Source organism: Dendropsophus ebraccatus, chromosome 11 (genome assembly GCF_027789765.1).
Source record: "Dendropsophus ebraccatus isolate aDenEbr1 chromosome 11, aDenEbr1.pat, whole genome shotgun sequence".
NCBI classification, from domain to species: Eukaryota; Metazoa; Chordata; class Amphibia; order Anura; family Hylidae; genus Dendropsophus; species Dendropsophus ebraccatus.
Genome location: NC_091464.1, coordinates 7,277,233 through 7,293,345, shown reverse-complemented (window position 1 = coordinate 7,293,345; position 16,113 = coordinate 7,277,233). Strand labels below are relative to the sequence as shown.

The 16,113-nt window shown below is 45.4% G+C and overlaps 1 protein-coding gene across 1 annotated transcript in view; it reads right to left on the bottom strand.

Annotated features, from left to right (window-relative positions):
- Positions 1 to 7,489: 7,489 nt before the first annotated feature.
- The window catches only part of CIMAP3 (ciliary microtubule associated protein 3), a 72,187-nt gene continuing 63,563 nt past the window's right edge, over positions 7,490 to 16,113 (bottom strand). Inside the window, exons 5-6 of the mRNA XM_069945380.1 lie at positions 9,512 to 9,629; positions 7,490 to 7,776 (exon numbers count right to left, since the gene is read on the bottom strand). Coding sequence (XP_069801481.1) covers positions 7,708 to 7,776; positions 9,512 to 9,629 — 187 coding nt within the window. The 3' untranslated portion in view covers positions 7,490 to 7,707. The remainder of the gene's footprint in view (positions 7,777 to 9,511; positions 9,630 to 16,113) is intronic.

Sequence of the window (16,113 nt, the reverse complement as noted above, 5' to 3'; positions counted from 1 at the left end):
ATGAGAAGTCCAGCTTCACTTGGAGTTGAGAGCAGAGAGCACGCCAGAATCTGGAGACGAATTGTGAGCCTCTGTCAGACACTATATGAAGAGGAAGACCATGTAGGCGGAAGATATGCTGAAAGAACAGCTGGGCCAGGCGAGGAGCTGATGGTAGTCCAGGAAGAGCAACGAAGTGGGACATCTTGGAGAAGCGGTCAGTAACAACCCAAATGACAGTGTTACCCACAGATGGAGGCAAGTCTGTGACAAAGTCCATGCCTATATGGCACCAGGGGCGGTCTGCAACTGGCAAGGGCTGAAGTAGGCCGGCAGGTTTTTGACGGGAGGACTTGTTTCTGGCACAGATGGTACAGGAAGCCACAAAGTCCTTGACATCTTGGAGTAGGCTGGGCCACCAGTAGTGGCGGGAGATCAGTTGCCCGGTCTTTAGAACTCCCGGATGCCCGGCCACCATAGAGGAATGACCCTATTTCAATATCCGTCTTCGAAGAGCAGGGTGCACATAGGTCTTACCGGGAGGCAATCTTTGAAGAGTGGATGTGGCGACTGGCACTAGGCGATCGGGAGGTATAATGTGGCGAGGAGAGTCCTCTTGTCCCATGACGTCAGATGCTCGGGAGAGAGCATCGGCTTTCACGTTCTTCTCAGCCGGACGGAAATGGATAACGAAGTTGAAACGTGAAAAGAAAAGCGACCACCTGGCCTGCCGGGGATTGAGACGTTGGGCCGATTGGAGGTAGAGAAGGTTCTTGTGGTCCGTGTATATATTTACTGGATACCTAGCCCCCTCTAGATTACGCCACTCCTCCAGTGCCAACTTAATCGCCAAGAGTTCAAGGTCGCCAATAGTATAGTTCCTCTCGGCAGGGAAGAAAGTCTTTGAGAAGAACCCACAGGTTCGGGTTTTGCCTGATGCGTCCCTTTGCGAGAGGAGGGCTCCAGCGCCTACTGAAGATGCGTCGACCTCAAGTGAAAACGGCTTGGTGGCATCTGGGCGAACTAGCGCAGGAGCAGAAGCAAAGGCTGACTTTAGGCTAGTGAAGGCTTGCTCGGCCTCAGGTGGCCAATGCCTGGGATCCGCCTTCTTCTTAGTGAGGGCCACAATGGGTGCGACCAGGGTAGAGAAGTGTGGGATGAACTGCCGATAGTAGTTGGCAAATCCTAGGAGGCGTTGGATAGCTCTGAGTCCCACAGAATGTGGCCACTGGAGAACAGCTGAGAGCTTGGCCGGATCCATTTTTAGACCCTGGTCGGAGACGATATACCCAAGAAACGGAAGACTGCGCTGATGGAAAACGCACTTCTCTAGCTTGGCGTACAGATGATTGGCCCGTAGTCTTCGTAGGACCTGACGTACTTGTGTCACGTGAGTCTGCTGGTCAGGGGAGAAGACCAAAATGTCGTCAAGATAGACAATGACACAGACATAGAGGAGGTCTCGGAAGATGTCGTTAACGAATTCCTGGAAAACCGCTGGGGCATTGCATAGGCCGAATGGCATGACCAGGTATTCGTAGTGCCCATCTCTGGTGTTAAAAGCGGTCTTCCATTCGTCTCCTTCACGAATACGGATTAAATTGTACGCTCCCCTGAGGTCCAGCTTAAAGAAGATATTGGCTCCATGGAGACGGTCGAATAGTTCAGGGATAAGTGGAAGAGGATAACGGTTCTTGACTGTCACCTTATTTAGGCCCCTGTAGTCTTTGCATGGGCGAAGAGAACCGTCCTTCTTCTGTACAAAGAAGAATCCTGCGCCAGCAGGGGATGTGGATTTGCGAATGAAACCCTTCTGTAGGTTCTGCCGGATGTAGGAAGACATAGCCTCAGTCTCGGGCACGGAGAGAGGGTACACCCGACCTCGTGGAGGAGAAGTTCCAGGAAGGAGGTCTATGGGACAATCATACGTCCGGTGAGGGGGTAGAGAGTCTGCCTCTTTGGCAGAAAAGACGTCAGCCAAGTCTCGGTATTCTGCCGGTAGGCCGGGTAGAGGCTTGACGGAGTCAGGTGATGTCACAGAGCACTTGGGCTGAGGAAGCTTCAGACACCGGTTAGGACAGTCCAGACCCCAACTAAGAATCTCCCCGGTTCTCCAGTCTAGCTTAGGGGTATGTAATTGCAGCCAAGGTAGACCCAACAGGATGTCGGAAGAGGAATGGCGCAAGACGTAGAAGGAGATCTTCTCCTGATGCAAAGCGCCCACCTGGAGGACTAGAGGTGCAGTCTGGTAGAGCACAGCTTCAGCAAGAGTCTCGCCCGTGACCGAGGAGATAGACAGGGATCAGGCTAGCTGGATCACGGGTAGCCGCCATCTTTGGACCAAGGTAGCTGCAATGAAACTGCCCGCAGACCCGGAGTCGATGAAGGCAGTAGTCTGGTGAATTTGTCCTGAGGGTGTCTGGATGGAAACTGGCATAGACAATCTTGGAGAGGTGGCATTCACACCTAGGGAGGCCTCTCCTACCAGACCTAGGTGCGAGCGTTTCCCGGACACTGAGGACGTTGGGGACATCTCTGCCGGAAGTGATCAGAGCCACCGCAATAGAGACAGAGATTCAGCTCTAGTCGGCGAGCCCTCTCATGAGGAGTCAGGCGAACTCGTTCTACTTGCATTGGAATCTCAGGAGTCTACTGGGGTACAGGAGCAACAGGATTCTGGAAAACCGGTGCTAGGCGGTGATGGCGACGGATTAGATTGTTCAGAGATGTAGGGAGGTCGCGGGCGGAGAGCACGTCTTTCACCCAACTGGATAGGCCCTTCTTGAAGGTGGCTATTAGAGCGGCCTCATTCCAGTCTAATTCAGCTGCCAGGGTGCGGAACTGGATGGCGTAGTCACCAACGGAGGAGCTCCCTTGAGAGAGGTTGAGGAGAGCAGTCTCAGCTGAAGTAGCACGGGCAGGTTCCTCAAAGACGAAGCGAAACTCGGCCAGGAAAGTTCGGAGATTGGCAGCAACAGGATCATCTCGGTCCCACAGCGGCGTGGCCCAGGCCAGAGCTCTACCTTCCAATAGGCTGATGATGAAAGCCACTTTAGAGCGCTCGGTGGGAAACTGACTACCTAAAAGTTCAATATGCATGGTGCATTGAGTCAGGAATCCCCTGCAAACTTGGGATCGCCTCCATATTTACTCGGGAGAGCCAGTCGAAGTCTCGAGGAGGCTGCAGGTGGTGGTGAGCGAAAGCTGTAATATGCTGCTGTAAGGCGGCAGTCAGTTGCTGGATCTGCTGTGACTGTTGCTGGATTTGTTGAGCCTGTTGAGCGATTACTCTGGCTACGTCACGGAGATCAGGCACCTCGCTGGGATCCATGGTTGGAGCCTACTGTAATGCCTGGAGTAGTAGATCCACTGAACCGTCACTAGCGATAGCACTAACCTCACCAGGGAGCAGAGTCTAAGGGGCCACTGGTTTTCACCAGAGCCCGCCGCAAGGCGGGATGGACTTGCTGCGGCAGGCGACCCCCAGGTCGCTACCCCTGGCTTGGTTGCTAGTGACGGCAGGCGAGGCGTGCAGGAGCAGTAGGCAGGAGATCTGTAGGCGTGATTGCAGGTGGCGGACAGGACTCAGGAACAATGGGAAGGCAGCGGGCAAGGACTAGGGACAAGGACTGCGGACAGGAACAAGGAACAAGAACTACAGTCAGGAACTACAGGGAGCTGGGCCAAACGCTATGGGAAGCATGCAGAGGCTCCAACACCTGTAGTGGGGCAGGGCTGGAATTTATAGGGAGTGATTAGAGCAACTAACCAATTAGGGGCGGACTGGCCCTTTAAAGACACAGACGGAGACAGGAGCGGGACTAGGTAAGGCGCCCCCCGGGGCCGAATAGGTAGCAGCGCCGGGTCCCTGCACAAGGACCCCGGCGGCTGCATGGGGCAGAGGGAAGTCGCGGCGGCGGCCCGGAGCACAGGACACCGCCGTGACAAAGTGACAGAAAACCTCCCTTCCCCCATGCCCCCCATGGCGAAACTGGGCCTCCGCCACACTGCTTCAGTCCTCTTGCAGTCCGCAAGCAGTTGAGACCAACAACAGGAAGCCGTGCAGAAGCCGATCAGCAGCCGGGGGAGAAGACAGTCGATGGCGGAGCGTGTTGTAAGGTGAGTTGTGTGGTGTTTTTTTTTTTTTTTTTTAAATCTGCTTTGCACAGGAGGGGGGTGTACCATCTATAAGGGGGATAACACAGCGGGGGACCATCTATAAGGGGGATAACAAAGGGGGGGACCATCTATAAGGGATATAACACAGGGGGGGACCATCTATAAGGGGGATAACACGGGGGGACGATCTATAAGGGGGATAACACGAGGGGGCATCTATAAGGGGGATAACACGGGGTGTACCATCTATAAGGGGGATAACACAGGGGAAAACCATCTATAAGGGGGATAACACAGGGTGGGACCATCTATAAGGGGGATAATACGGGGGGGACCATCTATAAGGGGGATAACACAGGGGGGGACCATCTATAAGGGGGATAACACGGGGGGACCATCTATAAGGGGGATAATACAGGGGTGCATCTGTAGGGGGGATAATACAGGGGGGTATCTATAAGGAGGCTATAAGGGGGGGCATATACTATAAGGGGGGTCACATACAGTCAGCCTACCCACTAAATGAGGGTGTAAAGATGTGCAGTTTGAGATGAGGAGGATGAGGATTGTGCCAGGGTGAGGAGCCTAATATGTTTCTCTGGCAGATTCTGTGGATTCGTGTCTCGGAGAAGAGAAACGACTCTGATCAGAGAAGACGATCCCTGTGAGTCACCTGATATAACTGCATTGTAATGTATATGGAGTACAGATCCTGTGTAGAGCTGGGTACCACTATATGACTGTATGAGATGATAGTGGTCTGTGTACAGAGGATTTTCTTTAGTAGCAGCAGTGACTTTAGTCAGTATGTGGTGGTATTAGTCAGTAGCAGCGGTGGTATTAGTATGCGGGGGTATTAGTCAGTATGTGGTGGTAATATTTGTTACTTTTGATCCGGTAATGTGTTTTGTTGGTCTTAGTATACTGGTGGGCCCCAAGGATCATTTCCTTTGGTGGGCCCCAGGTATCCCAGTCCGACACTGTACATACATTATATACCCCAGCCTTCTTATACTGATACATGATATACCAAGACTTCTTATACTGATACATACATTATATATGCAGCCTTCTTATACTGATACATACAGTGTATACCCCAGCCTTCTTATACTGATACATACATTATATACCCCAGCCTACTTATACTGATACATACATTATATACCCCAGCTGCCTTATACTGATACATACATTATATACCCCAGCTGCCTTATACTGATACATACATTATATACCCCAGCCTCCTTATACTGATACATACATTATATACCCCAGCCTTCTTACATGTACATGATATACCAAGCCTTCTTATACTGATACATACATTATATATGCAGCCTTCTTATACTGATACATACCAGATTTTTGTCCTGTTAGTGCCCCCTATGCTGTATGCATATGCCCAGCATATTATAGCGGCAGCAGCAGGTTCAGGTGAAGAAGCAGAGGGGCACTGAGTGCAGGGGAACGGGATAAGCATTCTGTATTGCTGAGAGAAACCTTACAGCCACCCCCCAGCCTCCCTGCAGCACTCACCACATGCTTAGTTCTCTCCTGCTCCAGGGCCATGTGCCCAGCTTCCATCCCTGGACCCGGTCCTGGCGGTGCTCTTCCTCCTCCAGCTCCACCTCTCTCTTTGCCGGGTGCTGATGCCGTCTAGGATGCCCACTACAGACATGTAGTGCAATAGCTTTTGCAGACGGCATTAACATAGTAACATAGTAACATAGTTAATAAGGTTTAAAGAAGACAAGAGTCCATCAGGTTCAACCTAGGAAAACCCTACTGTGTTGATCCAGGGCAAAACCCCCTGCGAGGCAGACGACAATCGCCCCATCACAGGGAGAAAATTCCTTCCTGACTCCAACTGGAACATTCACTTTAACATAAAAAAAAGTTGCTTTAAAAATATATTTCTGATGACCCATTCCCTTTAAAGGAGAAGTTCAGCAAAATTTTTTATTAAATTATTGTATTGCCCCCAACAGTTATATAAATCACCAATATACACTTATTACGGGAAATGCACATAATGTCATGAATGCAACTTTGGCGCAGTCCTCGGTGCGTAAGGTACGACCGAGACTGCGATTTTGGCCATAATCTTCTGTGTTTTGTTTGCCTTGTTTTTGCCCTGTCTGAACTGTGTCTTATTCCTTCTGGTCTGCTAATTGTTTTCCCTGCCCCACCCGTGTCTGTGCTGCTAGTTTCTTCTGGTCTTGTAACAGTTAACCTGCCTTTGCCTCAGTGATTGACAGCTGGTCTCTCCTATCACTTTCTGGACATGGTTTCTGGTCTCCTATTTAAGATTTCAGCTTCTGCCTGTGCCTTGCCGGTTATTGACTTAGTCTCTGCCTGCTTGTGGTTCTGTTTCTGTGCTTCTCCTGAATTCTGCTTAGTATCTTTTGACCATTCTTGTTTGCTGCCTGCCCCTGACCATACTGCCTGTATATTGACTTTGCCTTCGGATTGTGATTTTGTACTTTTGCTGCCCGTTTGTTGTGACCCGGACTGTTGACCATTCGTTATTGTGTTTTGTCTGTCTGTCTTGTCTTTGTGTCCCACCTAGCCAGCGCAGGGACTGCCGCCCAGTTGCTCGCCGCCATTTTAGGGCGGATTGTGGCAAATAGGTAGAGGACAGTGGGCGGGGCTGAGCTTAGGGCTCACTGTTTGTCTTGTCCTGCTGTCCGGTTCCTGACACATAAACTGCTTTTTCCCCTGCACTTACTACTGCATCAAGGCTTCACTTCCTGGATAACATGGTGATGTCACTTCCTGGATAAAATGGTGATGTCACTTCCTAAATAACATGGTAATGTCACTTCCTGGATAACATGGTGATTTCACTTCCTGGATAAAATGGTGATGTTACTTCCTAAATAACATGGTAATGTCACTTCCTGGATAACATGGTGATGTCGCTTCCTGGATAAAATGGTGATGTCACTTCCTAAATAACATGGTGATGTCACTTCCTGGATAACATGGTGATGTCACGACCCGACTTCTAGAGCTGTGCAGGCTGTGGCTGCTGGAGAGGATGATGCAAGGGGACACTGAGGGACACAGGGCACTGAGCATCCCTCTGCCATCATCCTCTCCAACAGCCACAGCCGCACAGCTCTGGGAGTCGGGACATCACCATTTTAACCAGGAAGTGACATCACCATTTCATCGAGGAAGTGAAGCCTTGGTGCAGTAGTTAGTGCAGGGAAAAAGCACTTTATAAGTATTTCCTGTAATAAGTGTATATTGGTGATTTGTATAACTTTTAGGAGGCAATACAATACTTAAATAAAAAATTTCGCCGGACTTCTCTAATCAAGATATACTTACATTGGATTAGAGTAGGAACATTCTTTTTTTTATATCACATTTTATTGAGCTTTTTCAAGGTTTACAAGGATCATCAACATAAAATATAACACGGATCATAGATGATGCAGCAAATGAGGAGTCAGGAGCTACATATATGTGGTTGTACATAAGGGGGGAGGGACATTCCTTGGTAAGCTTACTGATCATAAAATAGAACAAATGTTAAGCTCTGATTTAAAACATATTTAATATTCAAAACACAAGACTTCTATGACTTCTGAAATTAATTCAGTCATAATACAGGCTCAGATATGCCACTCGATTTCTAGTCTTACGGAATTCTTTGTCTGCTTGAAGCTGTAAAGGGAAGTAAAAGAATTGAAAAAAAAAAAATAAATAAATAAATAAATAGTACATCACTAATAAAACAATAAACCATTTTAAACTTCTGAGAACTCAATTACTCATTCTACTAAGGAGGCAAAGCAGGGAAAATCTGTGACCCATAGCGGCCTACTGAGCTGGTGGCACCGCTGCATACATATATAAAAAAAATTTTTTTAGAACATACATTTGTTGCCTGTGTCTATGTTTTCATTGATTTTTTTTTTAATCTGATAATTTTTATAAAAAAATATTCCCACTTTTGAAACAAGAAGAAAAAACATGGACAAATTGTCTTCTGGTTACATCACTGTCATTACCAGTCAGAACATAAAAACATTTACATAAAAGTGGTACCAGTTATAGAGTTATCATAAGATAACAAGAATTACATATTCAGATTAACATGGGACATCAGTCCACGTCATACTCATCCTATTGAGTAGACCTCCAATTATCCTCAACACTGACTACGAAAGTACGTTAAGCCAGACTTGCATAGGTTTCCGGCATAAATCTATTAGTATCCTGCTTGGTATTCCCGGGGTATCAAGCCACCTCCCCTATGTTTTTAGTATTAATAGGGTGTGTAAAATGGGGGAGACCTGATCCTGGGATGTGTAATATGGTGGAGACCTGAGTCCATCCGAACCCGATCATTCGGCATTTGATTAGCGGTGGCTGCTGAAGTTGGATAAAGCCCTAAGGCTATTTAGAAAACATGGATATAGTTATTGGCTGTATCCATGTTTTCCAGACAACCTTAGAGCTTTATCCAACTTTAGCAGCCACCGCTAAGCAAATGCCGAACGATTGGGTTCGGATGGACTCGAGCATGCTCGAGGTTCGCTCATCTCTATGGGTGTGTAATATGGAGGAGGCCTGAAAGTGTGAGTCTGTAATATGCTGAGGGACCTTATAATGGGGTCTGAAATACGCTGGGGGACCTGATACCAGGATGTATAATATGCTGGGGGCCTCATACTGAAGTTTGTAATATTCTGGGGCCCTGATACTAAGGTGTATAACATGCGGGGGCTGACATTGGGGCCTGTAATATGCTGGGGGTCTGATACTGGGGTCTGTTATATGTTGGAGGCCTGATTCTGGGGTGTATAATATGTTGAAACCCTGATACTGGGGTCTATAATGTGCTGTTGACCCTGATACCACGGTGTGTAATATGCTGGGGACCTAGTACTGGAGTCTATAATATGCTGAGGACTGATACTGGCATGTGTAATATGCTGGAGCCCTAATACTGGAGTCTATAATATGCTGAGGACTGATACTGCTTTGATACTGGGGTGTATAATATGCCCCCTCTGTATTGTCTCAACTGACAGGTATAGACTATAGTTTAGGGCATCTTTGAGGTTGGACTTTTGGGACTTGAGTAGTCTTTAAAATGATTGGTGTACAACTATTGCCCAACAGGAAGAAAGAGAAATCCTAAAAATAATAATAATGATAATAATAATCATTATTATTATTATGATGATGATGATAATAATAATAATATTTATTTTTATAGTGCCAATGAATTCTGCAGCACTTAAAATCACATACAACTGTAGCACATCCATCCTGCGATTAATAAACCATTCTTCCCATGCACATTAGCTTGTAGAAGTAGGTACATTTTATACAAATATGCACAGAAAGGTGGACAAACACATTACTTCCTTTTGTACTCTGCAACTCTTACCTCTGTCCTTAGAGTTTTGAGCTCTAGAGACGGCACCTCTGACCACTCGGGTGTCCCAAAGCTTCCAGGCCAAGACACCTTCCTGCCCAGTTTCGTATCATGTTCATAAGTTCCAGGACTAGAACAATATTAATTTGTTGTTTGTTATTTCTTTACTAGAAAATGTACCTGGCGCTGCCCGGGTATAAAGTGTAAGTGTGTTAATTATATTAGTTCTAAGGTGCCCAGGAGGCAAATCTAAAGATATTGTTTCATCTGAGTTAATCAGTGGAATTAGTGTATACCAGTAGTGCATAGTTGGAGGGGTTCTGTATACCTACAGTGTATAGTTTTTAGGGGTCCTCCATATCTGTAGTGCATAGTTTGGGGGGTGGGGGCTGTATACCTATAGTGTATAGTTAGGGGGGTCCTGTATACCTGTAGTGTGTAGTTGGGGGGGCTGTATACCTGTAGTGTATAGTTGAGGGAGGTCTTGTATACCAGTAGTGTATAGTTGGGGGGGCTGTATACCTGTACTGTATAGTTTGGAAGTCCTGTATACCTGCAGTGTATAGTTGGTGAAGGTCCTGTATACCTGTACTTTATAGTTTCAGGGTCCTGTATATCTGTAGTATATAGTTGGTGCTGTATACCTGTAATGTATAGTTGGTGGAGGTCTTGTATACCTGTAGTTTATAGTTTGAGGGTCCTGGATACCTGTAGTGTATATTTGGTGGAGGTCTTGTATACCTGTAGTATATAGTTCGGGGGTCCTGTATACCTGTAGTATAGAATTGGTGGAGGTCCTGTATACCTGTAGTATATAGTTTTTGGGGTCCTATATACCTGTAGTAATATAGTTGGTGGACTTCCTGTATTCCTGTAGTGTATAGTTTTGGCGTCCTGTATACCTGTAGTATAGAGTTGGTGGGGGTGCTGTATACCTGTATTATAGAGTTGGTGGAGGTCCTGTATACCTGTAGTGTATAGTTCTGGGTTTCCGTGAACCAGTAGTGTATAGTTTGGGGTCCTGTATACCTGTAGTATATAGTTGGTGGAGGTCCTGTATACCTGTAGTGTAAAGTTTGGGGGTCCTATATACCTGTAGTTTACAGATGGTGAAGGTTCTGTATACCTGTAGTATAGAGTTGGTGGAGGTCCTGTATACCTGTAGTGTATAGTTTTGAGGTCCTGTATACCTGTAGTTTATAGTTTGGGGTTCTATATACCTGTAGTATATAGTTGGTGGAGGTCCTGTATACCTGAAGTATATAGTTGGTGGAGGTCCCGTGCACATGTAGCATATAGTTTTGGGGTCCTGTGTACCTGTAGTGTCCTGTATACCTGCAGGGTCATATTTACCATTAGGCAACCATGGTCTGGTGCCTAGGGTAGCCCCTTGCAGAGGCACAGTACCCTCCCGTTCAGACTTGCCAGAAAATCTGGTGTCTTTTCGAGGGGGGGTATGTCGGTATTGGTCAGGTCTGATATAGCGGTGTTATCCAGTCACAGTATGGCGGTATTGGCCAGGTGTGATATGGCGGTGTTATCCAGTCACAGTATGGCGGTATTGGTCAGGTCTGGTATGGCAGTGTTATCCAGTCACAGTATTCTTTTCTGCTACATGGGGACCTGATACATTTCAAGGGTATGATTCTTATGATTGTTCTGTGATTCTTCGATATATTTTTTTACATACTTTTTCTATGATTCTTTGACTACACGGTTGTATATACACTTTTTTCTTCTCCCCTTTTGAGTCCCATCCCTGTTGGGCAATTTCTTTGGCCCAGATTATTGTAGCAGTGCAGTTTTACCTTTATTTACAGGTACTGCAGTTTGTCTCCCCTTTCACGGGGATTTTAGATGTTTTTATTTGTTTGTTCAGCTGGTATTCAATAAAGTATATTCTTTTTTCTAAATTATTTTGGTGTGCGCCTGATTTAGTTACCCTAGTTTCTTTCTGTCCCTCCTTTTTTCCTATATTGTATTGTGTCTAGGGTAGTGTGCTGCACCCAGCTTTACATATAATTTTTCCTTTACCTGGTGGTGCCCATCCTGTTCTCTCTATTACACTATGGTATGGCAGTGTTATCCAGTCACAGTGTGTGTCGGTATTGGTCAGGGCCTGTATGGCGGTGTTATCCAGTCACAGTATAGCGATATTGGTCAGGTCTGTTATGGCGGTGTTATCCAGTCACAGTGTGGTGGTATTGGTCAGGTCTGGTGTAGCGGTGTTATTCAGTCACAGTATGGCGGTATTGGTCAGGTCTGGTATGGCAGTGTTATCCAGTCACAGTATGGTGGTATTGGTCAGGTCTGGTGTGGCAGTGTTATCCAGTCACAGTATGGTGGTATTGGTCAGGTCTGGTATGGCGGTGTTATTCAGTCACAGTATGGTGGTATTGGTCAGGTCTGGTATGTCAGTGTTATGCAGTCACAGTGTGGCCGTATTGGTCAGGTCTGGTGTGGCAGTGTTATCCAGTCACAGTATGGCGGTATTAGTTAGGTCTGGTATGGAGGTGTTATCTAGTCACAGTAAGGCGGTATTGGTCAGGTCTGGTGTGGCGGTGTTATTCAGTCACAGTGTGGCGGTATTGGTCAGGTCTGGTATGGCAGTGTTATCCAGTCACAGTATGGCAGTATTAGTCAGGTCTGGTATGGTGGTGTTATCCAGTCACAGTGTTGCGGCATTGGTCAGGCCTGGTGTGGCAGTGTTAAATGTGATGTATGGAGCTATTACCTACCAATCCTGATGCTAATTGGTGAGTGAGGATGGGGCATCCTCAGGTTTAGTGCTTAGGGCAGCAGCAGCTGGTAATACTGTCCTGTATATGTACTGTATAGATGGAGTAGGGGGTCCTGTATACATGTACTGTATAGATGGAGTAGGGGGTCTTGTATACATGTACTGTATAGATGGAGTAGGGGGTCCTGTATACATGTACTGTATAGATGGAGTAGGGGGTCTACCACTTATTTCTGTGGATCTATTGTGAGGCAGCTTCCCTAGCAACCACAACTCCCTGTGAAAATGAAAGCAGTCATCCTATTGGTTGCTAAGGCTCCCAACTGCCGTTTTCTCTGGGCAGCTGCAGCTAATTATGTGTGAGCAGTGAGGAGATTTTCCAATTCATCTCTATGGGGCGCTGCTCTTCCCCCTCCCCCTCCCCTCCTGTACATCTGGCGGGGATGGGACCTTCGCTAAAACCTTCCCGGGTACCCAATGTATCTGTGTGCCAAATTTGGGGTCAAATGGTTCAGGCGTTTGGAAGTCTATACGGGACAGACAGACAGACTTTCATTTTTATTATATAGATATGGCTGAAGATTTTATTTTTCTAATTAGACATATGACCCTAAGGGAACTTTGACTTCACAAATCAGTGTTGCATACTGTAATGGTCAACTAATCATAATAGTTATCTAACTGTGAGAGTCAACAATGCATTTTTAAGATATTTCACACCATTCATGACATGAATTCGACCGTGAGGAACGCCCCAATGCCTACATATAGGTAATTTGCATATGGGCAGGAATTTTACAAAGGTGATTTTTTGGGGGGCGGGGTGTGCTGGGCTTAAAAGTAACACTGCAAGGAGTTTCTGTTCAGGGACACTATTGAGGAAAATATCTACCCACAGCTCACTATTCTCTGTTATGTAGCTCACCATGAGTCCTGAGTTCTGATCATATGGTCAATGACAATTTATATTGTTGCATACATCCTTAGCCATAAATACATACATATGTAGTGCCCCAGAGCAGATGTTCCACTGCTGTTAATAGTAAGTGTGCTAAGGTATTTATATGCTCTGGACTGCAGGTCACATTCTGTACTCCCACCACTAGGTGCCCCTCTATTTTTGATCCTCTATGTAGCACAGCTGAAGGAGGACTTTATCTAAGGGTTCTTATGATTGATTATTTATCCAATTGTATGTTATTATATGTAAGCTAACTGAGACCAATTTCTGTTGAGGGTACCTCACACTTATCCCGCCTCTATTCTTTAACCTATCCCAGGGTCAGGCTAGGGTCAGTACCTTCTTGTACTTTCCTGCCCAGGAAAGGTGTATGTAGAGTGAGATATAGCCAGTTTGGTTCAGATTAGTCAGGGTATTTCCAAACACAGAGTCTACAGAGATAGAGTTGTTCCTGCTTCAGTCTATTTCAGGGCCTGGTCTGGAGGCTAGGATCCACTTGTGGGGACTATCGATGAAGAACCATCCCTACTTCTTCCAAGCACCTTAACCCTAACTACAGGTCGTTCTCAAAAAATTAGCATATAGTGCTAAAGTTCATTCTTTTCCATAATGTAATGATAAAAAATAAACTTTCATATATTTTAGAATCATTGCACACCAACTGAAATATTTCAGGTCTTTTATTGTTTTAATACTGATGATTTTGGCATACAGCTCATGAAAAATCAAAAATCCTATCTAAAAAAATTAGCATATTTCATCCGACCAATAAAAGAAAAGTGTTTTTAATAAAAAAAAAAGTCAACCTTCAAATAATTATGTTCAGTTATGCACTCAATACTTGGTTGGGAATACTTTTGCAGAAATGACTGCTTCATGTGGCATGGAGGCAATCAGCCTGTGGCACTGCTCAGGTGTTATGGAGGCCCAGAATGCTTTCATAACGGCCTTAAGCCGTTTACCAGTGGTTTTGGCCTGTGAGCTGGTGCCAGGTCATGCTGAAAAATGAAATCTTCATCTCCATAAAGTTTTTCAGCCGATGGAAGCATGAAGTGCTCCAAAATCTCCTGATAGCTAGCTGCATTGACCCTGCCCTTGATAAAACACCATGGACCAACACCTGCAGCTGACATGGCACCCCAGACCATCACTGACTGTGGGTACTTGACACTGGACTTCAGGCATTTTGGCATTTCCTTCTCCCCAGTCTTCCTCCAGACTCTGGCACCTTGATTTCCGAATGACATGCAAAATTTGCTTTCATCAGAAAAAAGTACTTGGGACCACTGAGCAACAGTCCAGTGCTGCTTCTCTGTAGCCCAGGTCAGGCGCTTCTGCCGCTGTTTCTGGTTCAAAAGTGGCTTGACCTGGGGAATGCGGCACCTGTAGCCCATTTCCTGCACATGCCTGTGCACAGTGGCTCTGGATGTTTCTACTCCAGACTCAGTCCACTGCTTCCGCAGGTCCATCAAGGTCTGGAATCGGTCCTTCTCCACAATCTTCCTTGGGGTCCGGTCACCTCTTCTCGTTGTGCAGCGTTTTCTGCCACATTTTTTCCTTCCAACAGACTTCCCATTGAGGTGCCTTGATACAGCACTCTGGGAACAGCCTATTTGTTCAGACATTTCTTTCTGGGTCTTACCCTCTTGCTTAAGGGTGTCAATGATGGCCTTCTGGACAGCAGTCAGGTCGGAAGTCTTACCCATGATGGCTGTTTGGTGTAATGAACCAGGAGTCGATACTCATAACGAATCTTTATGAAAAAACCCCAAATAATGTGAAAAAATGCATTTTTCCAACTTTGAAACTTTTTTGCTTATACAGAAAGTGGTTATACCACATAAATTATATATTAAATAGCATTAGCAACATGTCTACTTTATGTTGGCAGCATTTATTAAACGATCTTTCATTTTTTTTAGACAATAGGAAGCCTAAAACATTAGCAGCAAATTTCCAAATTTTCTGTAAAATTTCAAAATCAGATATTTTTAGGGACCTGTTCAGGTTTAGGCTAGGTTCAGACGCTGTAACTGTGCGGCTGTATTTTTTATCCGGCTGTAAATGTGCGGGTGAAACTCCGGCCGTGGGAAAAAATAGACATGCGGCTCAAAACATACGGTCATTTACTTGGAAACTGGTTCAACTAAAAATAACTAATAAAATGTTAAGAAAGTGATGCAAACACCTCTGGATGCATCTGGGAAAGCAGGGAAACAGTTTACAGGAATCGCTATTACCGGGGTTTGCGATCCTCTGCACTATAGCCGATGTCTCTCATGGTTAATATATTGAATTAATAAAACACATTTTCTTTGTAATAAAGACACTTTCATTGTTCAATAATTAAATGTAAACGATTCCATCATTTTGCAATTGAATATACTGTTAAAATAAATATATATATAAATAAATGTATATTTATATATATATATATTTATTTTTTGACAGTATATTTAATTGCAAAACTAAATCACAGAGGCGTATCACACTTCTAAAACTTCACATTTATTTATTCGGCTAAAATGCTAAAAACGCCACATAAACCACATTTACTTCCAAATTGCACCTATCGGTGACTACTAGATAACAGTCGCCTGGATCATCCGATCCACATATTTCAGGCGACAACCACCCACAAAATAGTTATTATTCACAAACTGATGTAATAAAAGTAACAGTCATATACTAACTGATACTAAATTTCAATATCGTTACACACAAAAAGTATATTAAATACCCATACCCGACGCGTTTCCCCGTGGTGTGTATCCACGGATCATCAGGGGTTAAAGTGCACTGATCCTAAAAAACCCACGGTCACATAACATAAACAGAGAAAGCATAAATATATGAATACAGTTCTCACTGAAAGCTGTGACGTAGGTGCACTTAATGCTCTGTTTAACCCTA